The sequence below is a fragment of the Ranitomeya variabilis genome, chromosome 4 (genome assembly GCF_051348905.1).
Source record: "Ranitomeya variabilis isolate aRanVar5 chromosome 4, aRanVar5.hap1, whole genome shotgun sequence".
NCBI lineage: Eukaryota > Metazoa > Chordata > Amphibia > Anura > Dendrobatidae > Ranitomeya > Ranitomeya variabilis.
The window spans coordinates 37382075-37408394 of NC_135235.1; the positions used below are offsets into that span (position 1 = coordinate 37382075).

The 26320-nt window shown below is 42.2% G+C and overlaps 1 protein-coding gene across 2 annotated transcripts in view; it reads right to left on the bottom strand.

Moving 5' to 3' along the window:
• Positions 1-25331, bottom strand: part of CPN1 (carboxypeptidase N subunit 1) — a 50961-nt gene extending 25630 nt beyond the window's left edge. The window contains exons 1-4 of one of the 2 annotated variants that reach the window (XM_077258353.1): positions 24896-25331; positions 14466-14662; positions 5593-5748; positions 1550-1735 (exon numbers count right to left, since the gene is read on the bottom strand). In XM_077258353.1, the coding sequence (XP_077114468.1) occupies positions 1550-1735; positions 5593-5748; positions 14466-14662; positions 24896-25118 (762 nt within the window). In that variant the 5' untranslated portion in view covers positions 25119-25331. The remainder of the gene's footprint in view (positions 1-1549; positions 1736-5592; positions 5749-14465; positions 14663-24895) is intronic. The other variant, XM_077258355.1, reaches the window with a different exon arrangement.
• Between the last annotated feature and the right edge of the window lie 989 nt (positions 25332-26320).

The window sequence follows — 26320 nt, forward strand, 5'->3', positions numbered from 1 at the left end:
ATTACTGTCCCTATGTTAGTCCTCTTCTAAATGTATGGATACAATGATAACTGTGCGTTATTGTTTCCCTTGAGGTTCAGTCGATCCTCTTTATTATTTTATACTGTTTATATTTATTCCTGTTTTATCCAATATTAACATTTATTCTTTTTTCTTTACAAGTGGCATTTGCTTTAAAAAAAAAAAATCTGAAATATTGTGTTACTTGTGTAACTTTTATTAATTAAGCATAGTGGAGAATAGTTACAAAAAGCATCTCTCTCTTTTCTCTGGATGACCATGCACCGTGCAATACTCTATTTCTCCTGTGGGGGTGTTGTAGAAGAATTGAACACTTACTGCTAGGTTGCCCTGATAATTGCTGGGGTCACTTGTGATCACTTTATCTTTTATGGATCATTCCCCCAAAAAATTACACATTTTTTTTACTAATCGCTACTCATACAATACAGTTGCTTTATTCACAGTCCACTATTCAGACTGCTTTGTTTAATCTTTGAAATATAGTGTGCAGGTCAACCATAGTCCCATATGTGCCTAGAAATGTCACGTACTACACACTAGGAGTACATAAAGGTCAATCCCCAAACCATATGTGCCCAAAAACACTCAATAACCCCAAACCAGATGTCAGGAAGGATCAACCACTTTACTTGGAAAAGCAGATGGTGGCGCTCTTGTTATTGACTTCTGAGTAAGCTAATGTCTAGCAAGTTTTGCAAATATGAGTCTATGAGTGATTGATTCAATGACAATAAACAATCATACAGTTGCAATCAAAATTATTCAAAATCCATTGCAAATTATTTTGTTTAGCAAAATTTACAAACGTCCTGCTGTTTGCAATAAACCAATAAAAACACAACAATGTAAATACCTGAATCCAAATAATATAACAAAAGGTTTCTCCAAAATCATTTCAAAATGCTACTGGCTACTGCAGTCTCAGAAATATTCAACCCCTTAATAACAAGTGTCTTAAGTACTTAGTAGAAGCCCTCTGGCTGTTATGACCTGCTGCAGATGTGATGCATAGCCAGACACCAGCTTCCGGCAGCATTTCTGCAGAATTTTAGCTCATTTCTTATGTGCAAAGGTTTCCTATTGCATTTAAAATGCCAAAAATTTTTTTAAAAATCGACTTCTAAAGAAGGGTTTTTTTTCAGGCATGAAGACTAATATTTGGCTTACTGAAATGGAAATAGTGATAAGGAAAATAAAAAAAAATCAAGATTTTTTAAATATACATTTAACATAAAAACTTGAGTTAAATAATAAGTTACATTCTAATGACACTCTCCCTGTAATCCAAACTTGACAAGCCCTTTGACATACAATCACATATTTAAAGCTTTTTATTGTAAACCTCTATCAGGGCTGACGCTGTAAGTTTGGACTTTTTAAATCTATTTTTTAATCTTAATATTAGTTGACTGCAGGTCCTGTTGGTATTCAGATGGGATAATTTTGTGCATGTGCGGGATATGAGCGGGGCCTCATGTCATCCAGATGCTTCTAGAACATTTGTGACCAGCATTAGATTAATTACCGATCTGAACAGCTTGTCATCAGGGGTAGCGGTATAGCTTGTCATGCGGCGGTAACCTCTGTTCCGAATGTCCTTGGTTTTATCAAATGGATAGTTCGCCACCACGGCTCCTCCGTGCAGATTTGCTGAAAGGACAAAATTAATCTCATCCATCCAATAGATTAGGGCCAGTGTCTCTGGTTCCACCTGGAAAAAATAGATATCAATTAATAAGCATAACAGGAGGACTAATATACAACTAGGTATTAACAGCTACTTTGGTGGAAGGGCTGACTGCTGGGACCCCCATCGATCTCCAGATTGGGTGTCTACTATTAGAATTGAATGCATTCTGCCACTCCATTCACAGTCCAAAGGACTGGTGAAGATGGCCAACCACTTGGCTCTCTCCATCAGTCCCATACACTTTGAATGGACCACGTTGCACCACTACTCCATTCCAAAAAGGGACACGGGGGCCTCAGCCTGGTGACCCTGACTGACCTAGCAGTTATCACCTATCTTATTGAAGGGTAATAACTAATTGTATCCCTTTATATCCCTTCATTTTGGTTATTTTGTTACATGTACGGGACTGAAATAAATAATTTATTTATTTGTAGTTAAAGGGTTATGTTCAACATTTAAAGCTATCACCTTTCCAAAGGATATGTGGGGGGATTTGTTGCATCAGTGGCAGATAGACATCTGGGACGCCCACAGATCTGGAAAAAAGGGCTCTGATATGTATGTGATGTACTCGGCTATCCCTGTCCTTTGAATCAGTTGGGGTCCCAGTGTTCAAACCCCCATATATACGCAAGTCATTGCCCATTCTGTGAATAATTGATTGCTGTAAATGTTGGTAATAACTACAGTATTACTTCTATCTTCATAATACTTTATGTTGTAAAACTATAACGTCCAGCTGCCAGAAAGCTGCAGACTGGTGGCCACGCGTCTATATCAACCAGTAGGGTGAGCATGGCCTTAAAGACTTAGGCTTCATTCAGACGTCATTAATTTTTCTTGTACGCAAAAAAACAGACCAATTTCGGATCATATTTTCGTCAGTGTTTCACTTTTTACCATGAGAATATCATCAGTGATTTTCTCATATGCTAATGAAAAAATTGCAAAGCTTCTCCTACCAAAGTTAAAAATGGACAGCGCACAGATGGCATTCGCGCTTTAAACAGATCCATAGATTTGCATTGGCGAGTTTGATCAAAAATGCACAAGTCTCCATTTTCTTTTGAGGATCACTCGATTTGTAAAAACTGAGGAAATGGGAACAGCCCCAAAGAGTATAATGGTTACATGTTCCATCTGCAAAATACATGAAAAGAATTCGTGTATGGAAAAATACGTCTGGATGATGCCTCCATTTGATCGAATATTTTCTGCTTCATCACTTGCTTTTTCCTCGCAAGCAATGTCATCTTGCCAAATCCTTCTCATTAAACTGTTAAGATAATGACCGGTACATTTGGCAAGCAGCAACTAAATAAATAAACTGATTTATTAAGTACAAAGGCAGATAAAGTCATACAGTCGGCAGACCAACTGTCTAAATCCTTACCACTGTCTTATGTTTGGTGATAAAGAGATGAAAATATTGAAACTGCACAACTTATTCCTTGGAAAGAGAGTTGAGAGGAGTGGGAGGAGGTGAGGTTGGGGTTGTGTAAGTTTAGAAAAAGGAGTCGTTTTTCAGAGGGGGTTGCTATTTAGGGAAAAAAACATACAGCTGCTTCTGTCAAAATTAGAATATCAAATATCATATCAAAAAGTTACCGTATTTTCCGGCGTATAAGACGACTTTTTAACCCCTAAAAATCTTCTCAAAAGTCGGGGGTCGTCTTATACGCCAGGTACGGCGTGCGCAGGGAGCGGTCCTGGATGGTTCGCAGGGTCTGGAGAAGAGGAGACTCTCCTTCAGGCCCTGGGATCCATATTCATGAAAAAAAAAAAAGAATAAAAATAAAAGATATGAATATACTTACTTTCTGATGGCCCCCAACTCTCAGCGGTGCAAGCGGCGGCCTCCGTTCCCAAGGATGCATTGCGCGAAGGACCGGAGGCCGCCGCTTGCACCGCTGAGAGCCGGGGCCGTCGGAAGGTAAGTATATCCATATTTTTTATTTTTATTCTTTTTTTTTACATGAATATGGATCCCAGGGCCTGAAGGAGAGTCTCCTCTCCTCCAGACCCTGGGAACCATCCGGACCGCACACGCCGTATAAGACGACACCAGGCGTATAAGATGACCCCCCGTCTTATACGGCGAGTATATCCCAAACTCCATATTTTATATGAAAATGTTGGGGGTCATTTCATACACCCAGTCGTCTTATACACCCGAAAATACGGTAATTTATTTCAGTTCTTCAATACAAAAAGTGAAACTCGTATATTATATAGAGTCATTACAAACAGAGTGATCTATTTCACGTGTTTATTTCTGTTAATGTTGATGATTATGGCTTACAGCCAATGAAAACCCAAAAGTCATTATCTCAATAAATTAAAATACTTTATAACACCAGCTTGAAAAATGATTTTAAAATCCAAAATGCTGGCCTACTGAAATGTATGTTCAGTAAATGCACTCAATACTTGGTCGGGGCTCCTTCTGCATCAATTACTGCATCAGTGCGGCGTGGCATGGAGGCGATCAGCCTGTGCCACTGCTGAGGTGTTATGGAAGCCCAGGTTGCTTTGACCGCAGTTTTCTGCATTGTTGGGTCTGGTCTCTCTCATCTTTCTCTATGGGGTTAAGGTCAGGTGAGTTTGCTGGCCAATCAAGCACAGTGATACTGTTGTTTATAAACCAGGTATTGGCACTTTTGGCAGTGTGGACAGGTGCCAAGTCCTGCTGGAAAATGAAATTTCCATCTCCAAAAAGGTTGTCGGCAGAGGGAAGTGTGAACTGCTCTAAAATTTCCTGGTAGACGGCTGCGCTGACTTTGGTCTTGATAAATCACAGTGGACCTACAATATATGTTATAAAAGGATGATACCCACTGGGGCTGCAATTAGCTTAGACAGGGTTAACTATAATGACCAGTTTGGGAGCCGGAGCTGAGAGATAGTGGCAAGTCCAGGATTTTACAGAGTTAATCAGTGTGTGGAGAGCAGTGAGGGAAGCAGCAGGCCAAAGTCAGGGGCTGCTAGGGACAGCATGGGCCTAATACTCGGGGCAGTGGATTTGCTGAAAATACCCTTCTGTGTGATTCTGTCTAGTGAACTAGGGCAACCTCGAGATGGATGTCGGGGGCCTGGGGTGCACTCAGCTGTGAAGCTACAGGAAAAGATAGGCTCAGACTACATGGGATGGAAGGTATTGCAATCCAAATATACTGTTAGTTGTGGAGAAGATTCCCTAGGGTTAGAGAAGCCACTGAGAGGGACATTCTACCTATACCAAGAACCAGGGCTGAAGTTTCTCCGGTACCTGTGGGAAAGATGACAATCCGTAGGGCCTTAACCTCTACATCTGTCTGTAAATGCTAAAAATACTGCCATTCACCAAGTAAAAATTTTGGTTGTTTTTATGATTCTTGTGTCTCCTGGTTACGGTAATTGCTGCCCTGGTTCCAGAAGAGGGATTCCTGGAGTCAGAAGAAGAGGTCTGCAGCCCTAAAGTAAGTGTGATGCACCTCACACACAGCAGCATACCAGGACTGGGACACGAGTTGTCTGTAGGATGCCAAAGCGAGTGGGAACAGAAGCTCGCCCATGACCACCTCGCTTGGGCACCTTACAATTATGTGACTTGGACTCTGGAAAGACCAGAGACCAGAAGTCTAGTAATTACAAGAGCTGCGCAGAAAGCCAGCCGCGGAAGTTCAAACTGCCCTGGTCTGGCTTCCACCGAGTATCAATGTTTTGCACAATACTAGGATCATTTTCCTCAACACTACACACGATCAAAGTCTTCGGGTAGACCTAGCCTAATACTAGAGTCCTCCTATCAGATCAGGCCTCTTACAGGTGTGTCTGCAATATCGGCACCACCTGTAGTTACATCCCTGCTAAGCATGTATGAAATACAAACCTACCTGTTCCTTCCAATTGTCAGGAAGTGGTAAGTGGTCACAAGGCCCTCCATGTTTTTCATTGTAAGAGAAGACCATATTAAGATCAGGAAAATTTCGGTTCAAATCTACATCATTGAAGTTATTTCTCCCAGTTAGATATCCATTAGTGTCTGGCCCCTGTGAAGAAGACAGTTGTTTAATAGATGGCATCAAATATTTTTCGATGGGTATAGAGGTTTTTATATACACTCCTCAACTCTGATATCGGAAAACCAAAAAAGGTAAAATTGTGGAATTACTGAAATTACAGAATCAATACTGTGAGCAGCCTGCGTGGCATAAATGTGTTTCCACGGCCTGCAGCGTCTCCAGACTTGTCTCGTATCAAGCACATCCAGGACGTCATTGGTTGCCAATTGCAAAGGGAGCTGCCAGCAGCTGATGTTGATGATTTTCCCTAGTGGCAGAACATTCCTTAGACAACCATTTATAACCTCATTTATAGCAGCCAAGACTTGTAAGTGCGGGGAACTCTACATGTGGTGCTTAGAGTCCGTACTGAATAAATCAAGATATTTTGAAATTATGTTTCCATTATTTCATAATTTGCAGCTCATTAACGTGTCCATGAATACCATAATTCTACAACTTTTCCTTCTTGGTGTTGCAATTTTAATGCTGCAGATTGAAGTTTTATGCTGCAAGACATAAAAAGAACAGGAAGACACCAGGAAGCAGTGACCTAAGGAGTTAAGCGATGCTTCTATATATAGAATTACAGAGATCCTTCTCATCAGGGGAGAAAACGCCTCTTACCCCGTCACCAAGAAAGAATAAGAAGTCTCAAACTAGTTTACTGATGAGTCTGACAATACACAGTAGGTATGCATGTAGCAAAATGTCCTATTTAGGTCACAATAAGAAGAATTTTAGCGTTTTCAAGCTTTTTTTGGCATTTGTGATGATTTTTCTACCAAAAACACTTCATGCCCTACCTCTACCAAAACAAAGAAAGGGGGAACTATAGCAAAAATAACGGTGTTCCCATAATGATGAAGTATTTAGCAAAAAATTTAAAACACACTTCCTCTTGCACTAGTTTTCCATACTGTACATGCCAATTTTCCAAAATGTTCGAGGTGTGCTGAGAAAAAGGGGAGACTTTCAAGACACCCAAAAGACTTTGCAAATGCTCTGTGCACCTCCTGAAACTTTCCAAAAGAACATTGCTTCTGGAAGGTTTCTTGTGAATAACTCTGGGATTTTGCTCTGTCATAATATGGAGCCATGAAATCCAATTACATATTCAGAACCTGGAAGAGGTGTACGGTTAGGGACAAGGACTTTTAGGAAAACACTCAGGGACCTCTCGGAACGCCAACTCAAGTTGGCAAATATGCTTTGCATGAAACAAAAAAGGAAATTAGACCAACCAGAGCTGGCCCCCTATCCCAAAGGACCATTTCATGCTCTATCCGTAAAGTACGCAGTTGCTCTAGGTGATACAATTTAGATGGTATTTTTTTAACTATAGACCCCAATGTTAACAGAAACGACAAGAACGTTGTGAAGTGGAAAAGGAATCAGATTTCTCCACTAAAATACTGTATGTTACAAAGTTTCATATTTGCCTGTGCTATTGAATGATGCAAAGTTTGTTGAAACAAGAGTCAGCTGAAAAATTTCACAAGCACAGAAACAGAAAGAAACAAGCAAGGGTGTAATGACTACAGTTCGGAGGATGAGGGGGCCCACTGAGGCCAGCCCCTACTTCAGCTGAATGTGCGTCCGTGTAGTGTATTGCGGCAAACAGATCCTGTGCAATACATGCTGCCAACCAATCAGAGGCCAGCAGCTGACGTCGGTGTGCACATGACCAGGGACACATGGCAGTACTGTCATGTGCACCCATCGCACACCAAAGTCAGCTGCCGGCTTCAGAAGGGAAGGCCGTGCAGCGTGGCAGCGCTGGGAAGGTGAGTTTATTTTTTTCTGTGTACTGAACAATAGCAGGGCCATATACCAGGATGATGGCCATAAACCAGGATGGGGGCCATATACCAGGATGGGACCATATACCAGGATGGGGGCTATATACCAGGATGGGGGCTATATACCAGGATCGGGGCCATATACCAGATGGGACCATATACCAGGATGGGGGCTATATACCAGGATGGGGGCCATATACCAGATGGGACCATATACCAGGATGGGGGCTATATACCAGGATGGGGGCCATATACCAGGATGGGACCATATACCAGGATGGGGGCTATATACCAGGATGGGGGCCATATACCAGGATGGGACCATATACCAGGATGTTGGCTATATACCAGGATGGGGGCCATATAACAGAATGGGGGCCATATATCAGGATGAGGGCCATATACCAGGATGGGGGCCATATACCAAGATGGGGGCCATATACCAGGATGGAGCCATATAACAGAATGGGGGCCATATATCAGGATGGGGCTATATACCAGGATGGGGGCCATATACCAGGATGGGGGCTATATACCAGGATGGGGGCCATATACCAGGATGGAACCATATACCAGGATGGGGGCTATATACCAGGATGGGGGCCATATACCAGGATGGGACCATATACCAGGATGTTGGCTATATACCAGGATAGGGGCCATATAACAGAATGGGGGCCATATATCAGGATGAGGGCTATATACCAGGATAGGGGCCATATAACAGAATGGGGGCCATATATCAGGATGGGGCTATATACCAGGAAGGGGGCCATATACCAGGATGGGGACATATACCAGATGGGACCATATACCAGGATGGGGGCTATATACCAGGATGGGGGCCATATACCAGGATGGGACCATATACCAGGATGGGGGCTATATACCAGGATGGGGGCCATATACCAGATGGGACCATATACCAGGATGGGGGCTATATACCAGGATGGGGGCCATATACCAGGATGGGACCATATACCAGGATGGGGGCTATATACCAGGATGGGGGCTATATACCAGGATGGGGGCCATATACCAGGATGGGACCATATACCAGGATGTTGGCTATATACCAGGATGGGGGCCATATAACAGAATGGGGGCCATATATCAGGATGAGGGCCATATACCAGGATGGGGGCCATATACCAGGATGGGGGCCATATACCAGGATGGGGCCATATAACAGAATGGGACCATATACCAGGATGGGGGTCATATAACAGAATGGGGCCATATATCAGGATGGGGGCTATATACCAGGATGAGGGCCATATGCCAGGATGGGGCAATATACCAGGATGGGGGCCTTATACCAGGATGGGGCCATATACAAGGATTAGAGCCATATACCAGCATGGTGGCCATATACCAAGATGAGGGCCATATACTAGGATAGGGGCCATATAATAGAATGGGGTCCATATACCAGGATGAGGAACACATACCAGGATGGGCTGTGCATTATACTATATGGAAGGCTATGGGCTGTGTATTATACTACATGGATAACTATGGGCTGTGCATTATATTGTTTGGAGGACTATGGGGGGGCGCATTATACTGTATGAAGGATTATGGAAGGAGCATTATATTATTTGGAGGACTATGAGGAGTAAATTATACTACATGAAGGTCTATGAGAAGTGCATTACACTATGTGAAGGCCTATTATTCTTCTGCTATGGAGCCCCGTGACTTCTATGTTCACATCTGATGAGTATAATGGTTTACTTTTTTCTATACCTTAAAGCCCAGCAGCAGAATGGGATATATACTGTCGATATACGAGGATGGGGGATATATATATACACACCAGTATGGGGTCCAAGATAAGGGACATATGTACAAGGATGGAATACAGATATATCGGGGGGGCAGTCCAAATCTTGCACTGGGGCCATCAGACTCTAGTTTTGCCACTAAAAACAAGACATCCAATTATACAGAATTTCCAATACTCCTATCTGACCTCATTAATGCTACATCAGCCAATGAGTGCAAGCAATTTTCACTTTTGCTTTTCATTTTTTCCTCCAAGAACCCAAATGTTTCGATTTTCCTGCAGACATAGCTGCATGAGGGCTTTATCTTTTGCATGGCGAGTTCCTCACCACTCACTTTACCATATAATGTACTGAAGAAAAAAAGTGAGGTGAAAAATAAATAAAATTACACAGTAGTTTTGGGCTTTTACCTTTACATTGTTCATTGTGCTGTAAAAATTACCTGGCAGCATTCTCCAGGTTGGTACAAATTCACCAATGCATGTGAAGTTGTCGTACATTATTTTAGTGGCTTACAAAAAATTCAGAACTTTGCAAATCATCTTAACTTTCTTTTTTATTTTTCGGTTCAATGAAGTTTTATAACTGAGTTATTGATACTATTTTGGGCCATATACAATGTTTTCATAGCTTTCTATTGCATTTTTGTGGTGAAGCCCAGGAACCAAAAAAACAAACATGTTGGTATGTCCATCATTTTTCTTTACACTGTTCGTCTTATATGTTAAATAATTTAATATTTCCATAAAAGGACTCCTACAATAGCTGTAGCACCAAATGTACAGCTCTTTTTTTATTATTGAGGAAAACCGAGATTATTCACATTTTTATGGTTTTTATATTTTTAAAAACTTTATTTTCTTTTACACTTTCAGTCCAAATTGAGAACTTGAAATAGTTTGATCGCTTGTACAATATACTACAATAAAATACCCAAAATGAAAGGAGAAAAACTATAATTTGGTACACTTCCTAAAATAGATATATCCAGAAAAAAGGGGAAATACAAGACCAAAGGTAAAATTAAGATATTTTATTCAAAATAGGTTAAAATTAAGGATCAACAGTATACATAAGGGAATCAAACAAGGCAGAGTGAGCTCCAAGCAACCCACAAAATAATTACCGCAGTAGTAAAAATAACCACATACAAAGTCAAAGAGACGGTATACCTCAAGTAGGTCAAAGTGTTTAGTGGTTTTTAGACATAAAAAAACAGGTGCAACAGCAAGCCCTGGAATGTTAGAATGAATCACAAAAAAGGTCCATGTGGTGCTAAAGTGCAAGTGCATGACCTGTAAACATATCCAAATGCATAATGTCGGAAGGAAAATATCCTACAGAGACTAGAAATGACTTATACGAGTGCATAATTGTTAAATCAGTCTGAATACATCATAGCCTTATTAAACACCAGAGTCTAGAATACAAAGGCAGTAACACCATGCTGTCTTTTACCTGCGTTGGGGGAATTGCTAGGAGGAGAAAACCCCAATGCGCATTTCACTTGTCACTTCTTCCTGGGGGGTCCTACTTGAGGTATATTGACCTACTTGAGGTATATTGTCTCTTTGACTTTGTATGTGGTTATTTTTACTACTAATTATTTTGTGGGTTGCTTGGAGCTCACTCTGCCTTGTTTGATTCCCTTAATTTTAACCTATTTTGAATAAAATATCTTAATTTTTACCTTTGGTCTTGTACTTCCCCTTTTTTCTGGATACATATACTACAATATTTTAGTATTTCAGTAAATAGCACAAATCACTGTCTCCAATGAAGCCCAGCCTGTGGTTCAGTCTCACAGGAGCACCAAGGTGGCAGCGCAAGGGGCCACTGCAATCCTGGAAAGTCATGGGGGCCAGTGGGCAACCAATCTGATGCACCACCAGGATGATACGACTTAGATCAACAGCGGCATTTACGGTGTTAAACAATGGCAATTGAAGCTGACCCACGTTGCTCCTGTTAGAGGCAGATAATAGATGTATACTATGGACGGCACCTGTCCTCTCCTGGGCCCGTTCTACACATCCCGACTTGCTCCAAGACAGGTATAAGGAGCGGACATATCATTTGTGCAACCTGTGCAGTCGCACAATGGACCAAGGGGCAAGAGGGCCTATTTCCACCTCCAAAGCAGGTGTGATTGTGCATTATGATGAGAAATTAGACTGCAATGGGCCCATATATTGTTCAGGGGCCCTTTGTGATCTGTGTCCATCAGTGCAGATATATATATATGTCATGGAACATGAAAGGATGTATATAAATTGGTATAGTATTGTACTAAAACATTTTTGTTAACGTTTTCAGGCAATTTTCGCTTTTTTTTTTTTATCTTTTCAGTAGTTTGTTAACATCCATCTGATCATCCAGAATACTTTATAGTTTGCACCCATTAGGTTCAGCGCATGCCGAAATTACAATTTTACTGTGAGAGTTAGGTTATACTGCCTGGATTATCAAATGCTGAATTTGATAATCCAAAAGAATTTTATGGCACTTAGTTTTATGGTAAAATACTGCGCTGGACTCATTTTTGTCACAATCCTAGCAAGTAAAATATTCCATCCCATGGAAAACAATACGGCTGGAGCGAGGTTTCTGGTAGCAGAGAAATACATTAGTACGTCTTCCGCCAATGGAATTTCCACATTAAATCCTAATATGTTCCCTATGCCGTGCGTATTAACACACAATTATACCATGTATGGCAGAATAGACATCGCTATTTTGAGACTTTTTATTGCTATTCATAAACATGGAGTGATTTATTCCATCGCTAAGACACTGGATTTGCTTTTTGTATTCTCGTTATGGAATCATGTCCTTATTCTCTGTATCTGTTGCATGCACAAGGGGTAAGAAGATGGCAAGTGCCGTGAAGACGGAGGAGTATTAAAGGAACACTTCAGGAAAAACAGACAGGCCCAAATTATCATGTATCCTTGTTTCCCTTAGCAACCAATCAGAAATCAGCTTTAATTTCTGAAACTGCTCTGGGAAAATGAAACCTGAGCTCTGATTGGTTGCTATGGGCAACAAAAAGACTCTTACTGTTTTGATAAATGAGGCCTATAACAGGGCCTGAGGAGATGGTACATGACACATAGATTCTTTCATTGGCTTCTTTACGTCATGCCACCATGTGGGTTGCTATAAGATGACAATGGTGGGGTTGGGTGCCCTGAGACCACTACCAATAACTAAAATGAAGAGGCTGAGGCGTTCCTCCAAACAGTACCCCCCTTCATCAATCACCAGAATCTACCATTCATTGCAATAAATTACAATTCAATTGTAGTCTATGGGAAACTAGGAATAAGATTAGTGCTGTGGCAGAGAACTGTCTTTTGACATATTACTAAACCTTCCCTTTAATTTCAGCTATGAAAGTCAAACATTGACTACTGAAATTATTATTAAATGCTAAACCCACCATGCAAATTCATTGATACGATATAAAAAATATGCATACAGATGTAGCATTGCTTAAAGGGATAGTCTCAGGTTGGGAAGTTATCACTTATCCATGGCGATCCTGAGAACCAGAGGGGGGGTCCGATAGAGATAGTCAAACACTGCATTCGGCTGCTGTTCGGAACTCCCATAAGAATAAATGGAGCAGCAGTTTACTTGTTTGACCACTGCTCCATTCAGCCAAGTGTCTTCACGGCCCCGGTTTTTAGGATTTGTGGTGGTTGCAGCGGTGGGACCCCAGCAATTTGGGAAATTAGTCCCTATTTACTGGATAGGGGATAACTTTCAAACTTGAGAATACCCCTTTAAACTAGAATCATAGAATGTTAGAGTTGGAAGGGACCTCCAGGGTCATTGTGTCCAACCCCCTGCTCAATACAGGATTCACTAAACCATCTCAGACAGATGTCTGTCCAGGCTCTGCCTGAAGACTTCCATTGAAGGAGAACTCACCACCTCTCATGGCAGCCTGTTACACTCATTGATCACCCTCACTGTCAAAAATTTTTTTCTAATATCTAATCTGTATCTTTTCTCTTTTAGTTTCATTCTATTGCTTCTGTTTCCATGTGTAAATGAAAATAATGATGATCCCTCTACACTGTGACAGCCCTCCAGATATTTGTAGACCGCTATTAAGTCTCTTCTTAACCTTCTTTTTTTTGCAAGCTAAACATTCCCAGATCCTTTAATTGTTCCTCGTAGGACATACTTTGCAGTCCGCTCACCATCCTGGTCGCTCTCCTCTGAACTTGCTCCAGTTTTTTAATGTCTTTTTTAAAATGTGGTGCCCAGAACTGAACGCAGTACTCCAGATGATCAGGCCAAGGAGGAGTAGAGGGGGATAATTACGGTACTTCATGTGATCTAGACTTCTGTTAATATAGCCTAGAACTAAAGAACTACCGTAGATAGTTAGATAGCTATTGAGATACACTTCTGCATCGGGAAATCTTTATCTTTTAAGGATGGTTACACTTTATTTGATCTTGAGTCATATCTTGGATTATTTTCCATTCACATCTAAAGCTGCAATACAAATTCTGCTTACTTGCCCTACGGTTGGCACTCCTTACTTCTGGGGGAGGACATACTGCATACTTTCTTCCTCTATAAAGACCCACTATCAACCGGACCTCCGCATATGTACATCAGGGTGCTCGGCTGATTTTGCCAGATTTAGTATGATCTGGTATCCTAGGGGGATAAAGCACACTACAGCCAATATGTGCATGGATTTTGTGTGTCCTTCCAATGCTTCAATCGGTCTTTGTCTAGCTTCTTCCCACTTTCCAACCCTATGGTGTTGCCCCTGATATTAGATATTGAAACAGGACTGCGGAACAGAAGAAAAGTCCTGGGGGGCATCACAGTTTTTAATTTGCACTGGCGGTATAGGAACAAAGAAGGACATATTGTTTGACAGCCTGCTCAACACCTGGAGGACACTTTGACTTGATTGATGACAACCTGTGCTGACACATTTTACACCAAGTGACAGATATTACTTCCGCTGCTCCTTTGAAGTATTTTGCAACCAGAATTTTTTCATTTTCCACAATACCCAGCAGGATAAAAGCAAAGGGAAACATTCTGTCATGGATGAGAGGTAGAGATCTGTAATCCATACCTGGTTGGCTGCTACTTCATATCCATCTGGATTCATAGAAGGCATGATATGTATCCTTGTCTTCTGGATTAGGTCAATGATCCTCTGATTGCCATTTCGATATTCCTCACATAGAAATTCGGAAAGCTGAATGAGCAGCTCCCTTCCCAGGATCTCATTTCCATGCATGTTTGCAATATACTTAAATTCCGGCTCCACTATAAAGAAAATGGAAGATATTTTTTATATTTAAGAATCTGAGGAGCTAACATAATGGGTTATATCTAGACAAATGCATTGGGGAAGGAGCTGCTCTATTAGCTTGGATAAAGAAAAAATAATTGGCACAATCGCTTTTATAAAAATACTAGATGGTGGCCCGATTCTAACGCATCGGCCAGTCGGCCGCGACCAATCAGCGACCCGGGATTTCCGCAACAGACAGACGGAAGTACCCCTTAGACAATTATATATATAGATGTAATATACATAGAAAGTTGAGTCACTTTTTTAAAATATTACATTGCATAAAATATACATCCTATATTGTACTGCAGAGCTGAACTCAATATTCTCCTGGCGTAGTCAGTGTGTAGTAAAATTAAATTACTTGTCCTGTACTAATCCTGAGTTACATCCTCTATAATACTCCAGAGCTGCAATCACTATTCTGCTGGTGCAGTCACTGTGTACATACATTACATTACTGATCCCGAGTTACATCCTGTATTATACCCCAGAGCTACACTCACTATTCTGCTGGTGCAGTCACTGTGTACATACATTACATTACTGATCCTGAGTTACGGTACATCCTGTATGATACTCGAGAGCTACACTCACTATTCTGCTGGTGCAGTCACTGTGTACATACATTGCATTATTGATCCCAAGTTACATCCTATATTATACCCCAGAGCTACACTCACTATTCTGCTGGTGCAGTCACTGTGTACATACATTACATTACTGATCCTGGGTTACATCCTGTATTATACCCCAGAGCTGCACTCACTATTCTGCTGGTGCAGTCACTGTGTACATACATTACATTACTGATCCTGAGTTACATCCTGTATTATACCCCAGAGCTGCACTCACTATTCTGCTGGTGCAGTCACTGTGTACATACATTACATTACTGATCCTGCACTGATCCTGAGTTACATCCTGTATTATACTCCAGAGCTACACTCACCAGGGGCGTAACGACCGCGGTCGCAGCGGTCGCCATTGCGACCGGGCCCCGCAGGTCAGGGGCCCCGGGCCGGCAGGTCAGGGCAGGGCCGGGCTGGACATCGGGCACTTCTGGCAAATGCCAGAAGAGCCGATGCCAGTAGTGGGCCGCTGCACTGTTCCTCCCCCCCCCCCCCCGCCGCCGCCGCCGCATTTAACTATACCGGCGTCTATGACACCGGTATAGTTCAATGCAATGATGGAGGAGAGCGTCACCTGACGCCCCCTCTCCCATCATTCCCCGCTCTGCCTCTGACAGTACACTGCGGGTGCGCGATGATGTCATATCATCGCGCACCTGCAGTGTCCTGGGCAGACTGCAGCCACCAGGAGCAGCGCGGGCAAAAGGAAAGGTGAGGAGAGTTTTTTTTTTTCTTTTTCACCGGACTGTGGGGCCATTATCGGGGGGGGGGGGGGGGGAGAGATGAGATGCGGGCTGTGCTCTATATACCCCTGTGCTGGCTGTGCTCTATATACCCCTGTGCTGGCTGTGCTGCATATACCCCTGTGCGGGCTCTGCTGTATATACCCCTGTGTGGGCTCTGCTGTATATACCCCTGTGCGGGCTGTGCTCTATATACCCCTGTGCGGGCTGTGCTGTATATACCCCTGTGCTGGCTGTGCTCTATATACCCCTGTGCTGGCTGTGCTGCATATACCCCTGTGCGGGCTCTGCTGTATATACCCCTGTGTGGGCTCTGCTGTATATACCCCTGTGCGGGCTGTGCTCTATATACCCCTGTGCGGGCTGTGCTGTATATACCCCTGTGCGGGCTGTGCTCTATATACCCCTGTGCGGGCTCTGCTGTATGTATCCCTGTGCTGGCTGTGCTGTATATACCCCTGTGCGGGCTGTGCTCTATATACCCCTGTGCTGGCTGTGCTGTATATACCACTGTGCGGGCTGTGCTGTATATACCCCTGTGCTGGCTGTGCTGTATATACCCCTGTGCCGGCTGTGCTGTATGTACCCCTGTGCCGGCTGTGCTGTATGTACCACTGTGCGGGCTGTGCTGTATATACCCCTGTGCGGGCTCTGCTGTATATATCCCTGTGCGGGCTGTGCTGTATATACCCCTGTGCGGGCTGTGCTGTATATACCCCTGTGCGGGCTGTGCTGTATATACCCCTGTGCGGGCTGTGCTGTATATACCCCTGTGCGGGCTGTGCTGTATTTACCCCTGTGCGGGCTGTGCTGTATATACCACTGTGCGGGCTGTGCTGTATATACCACTGTGCGGGTTGTGCTGTACATACCACTGTGCGGGCTGTGCTGTATATACCACTGTGCGGGCTGTGCTGGATATACCACTGTGCGGGCTGTGCTGGATATACCACTGTGCGGGCTGTGCTGGATATACCACTGTGCGGGCTGTGCTGGATATACCACTGTGCGGGCTGTGCTGGATATACCACTGTGCGGGCTGTGCTGGATATACCACTGTGCGGGCTGTGCTGGCACCCAACACCATGTTGCAGTGCAGGAGATTCCTGCAACAGTCCGAGGCGTATCTAGGGGAAGGGGGTGGGGGGGCGTCACGGAGGTAGGGGGGGGGCCCATTTGGAAGTTCGCACCGGGGCCCATAACTTTGTAGTTACGCCACTGACACTCACTATTCTGCTGGTGCAGTCACTGTGTACATACATTACATTACTGATCCTGCACTGATCCTGAGTTACATCCTGTATTATACTCCAGAGCTACACTCACTATTCTGTTGGTGGGGTCACTGTGTACATATATTACATTACTGATCCTGTACTGATCCTGAGTTACATCCTGTATTATACCCCAGAGCTACACTCACTATTCTGCTGGTGCAGTCACTGTGTACATACATTACATTACTGATCCTGAGTTACATCCTGTATTATACTCCAGAGCTACACTCACTATTCTGCTGGTGCAGTCACTGTGTACATACATTACATTACTGATCCTGCACTGATCCTGATTTACATCCTGTATTATACTCCAGAGCTACACTCACTATTCTGCTGGTGCAGTCACTGTGTACATACATTACATTACTGATCCTGAGTTACATCCTGTATTATACCCCAGAGCTACACTCACTATTCTGGTGGTGCAGTCACTGTGTACATACATTACATTACTGATCCTGCACTGATCCTGAGTTACATCCTGTATTATACTCCAGAGCTGCACTCACTATTCTGCTGGTGCAGTCACTGTGTACATACATTACATTACTGATCCTGTACTGATCCTGAGTTGCATCCTCTATAATACTCCAGAGCTTTATTTACAATGTTCGAACAATTGACGAGCTAGTCATTATTAATATTTCTAACAACTTAGCAGAGCGCCTACTGGGAAGGTAAATCTTCATGTACTACCGTGAAAAAGTGAAACTCATATTATATAGATTCATTACAAACAGCATGATCTATTTCATGTGTTTATTTCTGTTAATGTTGATGATTATGGCTTACAGCCAATGAAAACCCAAAGGTCATTATCTCAGGAAATAAGAATAATAAATTAAAAAAAAACACCTGCAAAGGCTTCCTAAGCGTTTATAAAGGTCCCTTAGTCTCCACAATCATGGAGAAGACTGCTGACCTGACAGATGTCCAGAAGGCAGTCATTGCCACACTCCACAAGGAGGGTAAGCCACAAAAGGTCATTGCTAAAGAAGCTGGCTGCTCACAGAGTGCTGTATCCAAGCTGTGGTAGAAAAAGGTGCACAAGCAACCAGGATAACCACAGCCTTGAAAGGATTGTTAAGAAAAGGCCATTTAAAAATTTGTGGAGATTCACAAGAAGTGGACTGCTGCTGGAGTCATTGCTTCAAGAGCCACCACAAACAGACGTATCCAGGACATGGGCTGCAAGTGTCGCATTCCTTGTGTCAGCCACTCATCATGACCAATAGACAATACCAGGAGCGTCTTACCTGGGCCAAGGAGAAAAAGAACTGGACTGTTGTCAGTGGCCCAAGGTGTTGTTTTCAGATGAAGGTAAATTTTGCATTTCATTTGCAAATCGAGATCCCAGAGTCTGGAGGAAGAGTGCAGAGGCCACAATCCAAGCTGCTGGAGGTCTAGTGTGAAGTTTCCACAATCAGGGATGGTTTGGGGAGCCATTTCATCTGCTGGTGTAGGTCCACTGTGTTTTATCAAAACCAAAGTCAGCGCAGCCGTCTACCAGGACATTTTAGAGCACTTCATGCTTCCCTCTGTCGACATGCTTTTTGGAGATGGATATTTCATTCTCCAGCAGGACTTGGCCCCTGTCCACACTGCCAAAAGTACCAATACCTGGTGTAAAAACAATAGTATCACTGTGCTTGATTGGCAGCAAACTCGCCTGACCTTGGTATTGTAAGAGGAAGATGAGAGACACCAGACCCAACAATGCAGACAAGCTGAAGGCTGCTATCAAAGCAACCTGGGCTTCCATAACCCCTCAGCAGTGCCACAGGCTGATCGCCTCCATGCCACACCGCATTGATGCAGTAATTGATGGAAGAGGAGCCCCGACCAAGTATTGAGTGCATTTACTGAACATACATTTCAGTAGGCCAACATTTCGGATTTTAAAATCATTTTTCAAGTTGGTGTTATAAAGTATTCTAATTTACTGAGATAATGACTTTTGGGTTTTCATTGTCTGTAAGCCATAATCATCAACATTAATAGAAATAAGCAAGTGAAATAGATCACTCTGTTTGTAATGACTCTATATAATATATGAGTTTCACTTTTTGTATTAAAGAACTGAAATAAATTAACTTTTTGATGATATTCTAATCTAGTGAGAAGCACCTGTATATACATTTCTGTATAGAATTTTTAGGCAGGTGTGGAAAAAATGCTGCAAACTAAGAATGCTTACAAAACAGCATGAAAGCATCACTTCTAGTTAAACTTGCACACAGTTTTTGAAGGAACTCAACAGGAGGTTGTTCCAAAAACATCTTCTCTGAACAGTAGATGGGTGCAACTGGGTCCCAATGGTTGCTGTCCAGTACTGAACTGATAGCACTGCCGCACATCTTCCGATTTCAAAGGACAGTAAGAATGATGTGTCTCTCATCTGCGGCACTCTTTTTCCTTGGCCAACCACCGTGTCTACAATCCTCAACATTGTCCATTTCTTACTGCTTCTTCAAAAGAACTTGAACATCACATCTTGACACCCCAGCCTGTTCTGGAATCTCTGCCTGAGGAAGACCTTGCTGATGCAGTATAACTACCTTGTGTGTTGTGATTTTGCTTTTTGCTCCCTCTAGTGGTCATTAGTGATTTGACTCTGGAGCGTCTGTCTTTTTCTATATCCTCACCTGGGCCGTTAGTTCAGGGGCGTTGCTATATAAGCTCCCTGGACCTTCAGTTCAATGCCTGGCATCGTTGAAATCAGAGCTAATCTGTTGTGCTCTTGTCCTCTGATCCTGGTTCCTGTTTTTCAAGCTAAGTCTGCTTCTTTGCTTTTTGCTTTTGTTTTGTTTGGTATTTTTGTCCAGCTTGTTCCTATCTGTATCCTGACCTTTGCTGGAAGCTCTAGGGGGCTGGTGTTCTCCCCCCGGACCGTTAGACGGTTCGGGGGTTCTTGAATCTCCAGCGTGGATTTTTATAGGGTTTTTGTTGACCAGATAAGTTATCTTGCTATATTCTGCTATTAGTAAGCTGGCCTCTCTTTGCTGAACCTGGTTCATTTCTGTGTTTGTCATTTCCTCTTACCTCACCGTTATTATTTGTGGGGGGCTTGTATCTTGCTTTGGGGTCCCTTTCTCTGGAGGCAAGAGAGGTCTTTGTTTTCTTCTCCTAGGGGTAGTTAGATTCTCCGGCTGGCGCGAGTCATCTAGCGATCACCGTAGGCATGATCCCCGGCTACTTCTAGTGTTGGCGTTAGGAGTAGCTATTTGGTCAACCCAGTTGCCACAGCCCTATGAGCTGGATTTTTGTATCTTGCAGACTTACACGTTCCTCTGAGACCCTGTCCACTGGGGTCATAACACTTGTGTAACCACGTTGTGTCTGGTTGCTGTACTCAGTTTTGCATTAGTGTAACCTGTGACTTGAAATTGTTTTACACAACCCGACCTTTGCAGCAGAGTTTGGCTGTTTCTTATCCAGTTTTAAGCCTCCTACACGGCTGTTTCTGTATCAGTTAATGACGATGGTTTAGCCTACTAATGAAAATCATGATCATTATCACCTTTTTCATATAATTGTTACTCATACCTGACTAGGATCCTACAAAATCCCAGTTTTAGTGCAAGTGATCCTAGAAGAATTGATGCTGTTTTGAAGGCAAAGGTTGCTCACACCAAATATTGATTTATTTGATCGGTTTGATTTGATATGATTTGGTCTTACTTTGCAGCATTTCTTCCACACCTGCCTAAAATATCTTTGTTGGACTGTAGAGGACTGGGGTAAAGTTATTTTCTTTGATCAAGGCTGTTTGGAACATATGAAAAAATGATTGCACGGAGAAGAAAAGGTGCCATGAGTCCTGTGTCCTGCCATCAATAAAACATCCTGAGATAATTGATATGTGGGGGCTTTTCATCCATTGAGGGGGCTCACTCACAATGTTATTTAATAACACTGCCATGAATAAAAGAATGAAATGTACAGATCATGCAAGAGCAAGTTCTCCCAGCCATGCAGGAGCAGTTTGGTGATGCACAGTGTTTTTTTCCGGAATGAGGGAGACCATGTTACGAGTCAAAAATGATAACTAAGTGGCTCGGTGAACAAACCATTAAAATTTGGGGTCTATGGCTGCAATTTTCAGATCTCAATCCCGTTGACAACCTATGGTCAATTTGCAAAAAGTGAGTGGACAATCAAAAAACAGAAATTGTGATAAACTCCAAGGAATAATTAGGTAAGAATGGTTTGTCATTAGTGTTTAGCATTCCGATACCGCAAGTATCGGGTATCGGCCGATATTTGCGGTATCGGAATTCCGATACCGAGTTCTGATATTTTTGTGATATCGGAAATCGGAATCGGAAGTTCCCAGTGTATGGTTCCCAGGGTCTGGAGGAGAGGAGACTCTCCTTCAGGCCCTGGGATCCATATTGATGTAAAAAATAAAGAATAAAAATAAAAAATATGGATATACTCACCCCTCCGGCGGAGCCTGGACCTTAGCGGTGTAACTGGCAGCCTCCGTTCCTAAGAATGCAGCGAGTTTAGGACCTGCGATGACGTCACGGCTTGTGATTGGTCACGTGAGCGGTCACATGAGCGGTCACGCGACCAATCACAAGCCGCGACGTCATCGAAGGTCCTTTACTCAGCATTCTTAGGAACGGAGGCAGACTCTTGGACCGGTGAGAGCCAGGGGCCGTCCGAGGGGTGAGTATATCAATATTTTTTATTTTTATTCTTTATTTTATACATGAATATGGATCCCAGGGCCTGAAGGAGAGTTTCCTCTCCTTCAGACCCTGGGAACCATTCCGATATTTTGTGTCCCATTGATATGCATTGGTATCGGGTATCGGTATCGGCGATATCAGATACTTTTTGGGTATCGGCCGATCCAATCCGATACCGATACCTTTGCATATCGGAAGGTATCGTTCAACACTAGTTGTCATCAGTTAGGATTTGGCCCTGATGGTGATATCCAGCTGCCATAGCGAAGGGCAGAAGTCTTGAAAATAAGGGTCAACACTTTAAATATTGAGTCTTTGCATAAATGATCAATAAAAGTTTTAAAAACTTAAGAAATGCTGATAATTGTCCTTCAATAATTAGAAAAACATCTGACTACAAGATCTAAGAACACCGAAGCAACAAACTTTGTGAAAACTCAAATTTGTGTCCGACTCAAAACTTTTGGCCACAACTGTATACAGACATATATATACTGTATATATATATATATATATATATATATATATATATATATATATATAATGGAACTTATACTTATGTATCATATCATATAATTATATAATATCTGATTCTCTGCATTCTCGGCAATTGCTAATTGCTGCTATGAAACGTTTTACAATGTGGAACCTGTGCAGGCCATGCTGATACGCGGGACATGTAATAAAACAGCTGAAGCGATAAGCCTCTGGGCAATCCAGAGCACAATGCGAGCAATTATATGGGACAATTGTCCATGTCAGAATGTAAACAATCCACACTGCGATCAATGTAGATGGACAGCGTGTAACACTTCTGTGCACCCCATCCCGACAACATACGGTGTCGTTACATAAAGCCTACATGTTAGGTAACAGGTGACATCTCATTTGGAGGCTTCTGCTGTCACCCAGGGTCTATATGGGGCAGGCACAGGGGTTTCATTGTCCCCTCTGCTTATTTTTTGTCAATGACATAATTCTCTCCTTCTTAGTCTATGTTCACACATTGCATCTTTGATGTATTTTTTCACACATGCAAAACCTGCTCTCTTTGCAGTAAAGAAGCAACGTCAACCTTCATCAGGTTTTGACACCAAAAACGCAGCAAAATCCGGTACCTACGTTTTTTCCAGAGTTTTTGCAGCATTTTCTGCACTACCCAGTGCTTTCAATGGGTGAAAAATGCTGCAAAAATGCTGAAAAAAGTGACACACAGCTCTTTGACAAAACAGTCAGTTAAAAAATCAAGGTGTGTGCATGAGAGTTCTGAAATCTCATAAACTTTGCCGGTACTGTGAAACACAGCTGAAAATTTGCAGAAAAAAAAAAATCATTAAAAAAAAACTGCTGCAAAAACGCAATGTGTGAACAAAGCCTTATATAGGAATAATTCAATTAGAATAGAAGGTGCAGTGTACGCCACTCTTCTGGTGTAAAACTGCTTACAATGCTGCCAAATTTTCATTTATAGTGCATTATAATGCATGCCTATGACTGACGTACATATATTTAGGTGGCACGCGGCAGCTGAAAGATGTGCCAAGTTCCTTATGAGGTCCAGGATGCTTAATCAGTATGGTGTATCTTATTCCAGGGGCTGTTCATTGAGATCGACATACCAATCACCGGTCTTGATGAATTAGGGGCCTAAAAATTTGCAGGAAGTAAAGTTTGTGAAGTGTCTCGTAAGGTGAAACTTTACCTCAAAATGTATTCAAGATACGAGCAGATGGGTGAAGGGTAAGAAAGTGCCAAAGGCTGCACCAATAAATAACTATCAGAGAGATCTGCAGATTCACTAACAGCCTCCATATATTAGATGGAAGGCAGCAAAACCCACCAAATTCTTCCGGATCTGATGAACATATGAACACTCAGCTAACCCGGGCACTCATGTATGTGGGATTGGGAAAGATAGCTGTCTGCCCAAAGAACCCTCCGTCAGCAGCTCAGGATGCACATGAGATCGACCCAGTCATCTCATGTGAATGGCATACTATAGGCAGAGATAGATAGATAGATAGATAGATAGATAGATAGATAGATAGATAGATAGATAGATAGATAGATAGATAGATAACAGATAGATGATAGATAGATAGATAGATAGATAGATAATAGATAGATAGAAGATAAATAGATAGAAGATAAATAGATAATAGATAGATAGATAATAGAAAGATAGAAGATAAATAGATAAAAGATAGATAGAAAGAGATAGATAATAGATAGATAGATAGATAGATAGATAAAAGATAAATAGATAATAGATAGAAATACAGTATATATACAAAGATAGATAATAAATAGATAGATAATAGATAGATGATAGATAGATAGACAGACAGACAGACATATTGTTGGTGCAACCCGTGCCGCCAAACAGGGAACCAAGAGGTAAGGGGGTCCATTTATACCTCCAAAGTAGGTGCAATTTAGAATTTTTTATTAGCTCTTGGGCTGCAAAGGGCCCATATATTTTTCTATAGATAACAGACAGAGAATAGATAGATGATAGATAGATAATAGACGGATAGATAATAAATAGATAATAGATTGTAGATAGATATTTTATTATTAGTTTCCTTAAAAATTGATTTCTGCTCCTGACAGTCATATGATTAGTTGTAGCACACATGAGTAATAATAATAGAATATATGGTATATTATCATTGTGTATTACATGGTATATTCTTCTTATTAACTCTTATTATTATCATCATTATTGTTATAACATAGTATATTACGATGACATATTACTTACATTTTCTTGAATCTGATCTAAAAAATACAAGTTATATCTCACAATATACAGTAAGTCGCGACCAGACGTCCCCATGCCCCGATACTCACGCAGTTCGTGGGTGCCCGGGTTGTCGCTGAACTCGATGACATATAGGTGCCTCCCTTGGTGGCTTCTGCCAATACTGTAGATCTTGGTGATATAAGGGCAGGCATGGTGAACGTCATACAGAGCCTGGATCAGCTCCTGGTAGCGGTGGTAATGGAAGCTGACTGGCACTGCCACCTTACACAGGAGGACAAGGAGAAGGACAGCGCACAACTTCACACTCATTCTTTCAGCTTTCTCCCTGAAGTTTCCATAGGATAGGGAACAGAGCGCTCCTGTCCTGCCCCTCTACCAGTGTGAACTGCACCCAGCCTGCTCCTATTTCATAGACTAGTGCCAGCCCACTGCAGACTGCAGCCCAGTGGATGGAAGTGTGTGAGGTGGACTAAGGGGGAAAAAAGTGACTTTTGCAGAACTCCTCCCTAGACAGCATCCTACAGAGTGACTTACAGCAGTAGATTGTGGAAACCCCCTCCTTCCCCTCTGCTCTCCTCCTCCTCCTCTCTGTGGCCCCCACCAGGTAGACCAAGCACCACTGACCTCTGCTCATTTATTAACCAGTGTGCAAACAGTTAATTAACTAGCGAGGCTAAATGATTAAACCGTCACGTTTTCACTGTCGGTATGGTTTACCACACTGTATCTGACTGTTTGCTACTATGTAATCGTGTTTAACACATGTTTTACATCCACGTCTTCAGATTTTAGGAGCAATAAACAGCGACAATTATTTTTAAGCACCTCTTTTTCTCCCATTGACTGTTATAGGAAAGAAAAGTAGCATAAGGGCTCATTCATATTACTGTATCATGGAGACGTTTTATTTCCTATACATCAGTTTCACCAAATGTTCACATGGACGTATTATAATTTTTTTTTTACCATCTGTATTTCAGCAACATTACAAAAATACAGCTAAAAGACAGCACACAAAAAAAGTATACAAAATGTTGTAGAGAAAAATTATAAAATCCATAAAGACATCTCTGGAAAATTGACATATCATGGGATTAATTATTACTGGGGAAGTAAGAGCTGACAATTCAACCTCCATTGATGTAGGACCTTCTGCCACGAATGAGTTTTTACAACAAGGAATCTGCTGAGAACCAGCCAACAAGTCTAGGATTCGTTTACTCATATGTTGAGATTTACAGCGGCTTCCTCTTTTCAAAGGAATTATCTCAGACACTCTAGAGCCAGTGGTCAGTGATGAATATTGGGGTTTGCATCGATACGATATTTACGGGAAGTATATTTTCAGCATTGTAGCAGAGGTATGAACATAAGGCATTCACTCACATCACATTAAAGCCAGCCGAACACATCCAACTTAATATCAGCCAGATGGATGATGCTATCCATGCCATGTTTCATCTCTATAGAATGGTACAATCGTGATAGGAATCATGACAACAATATCTCCT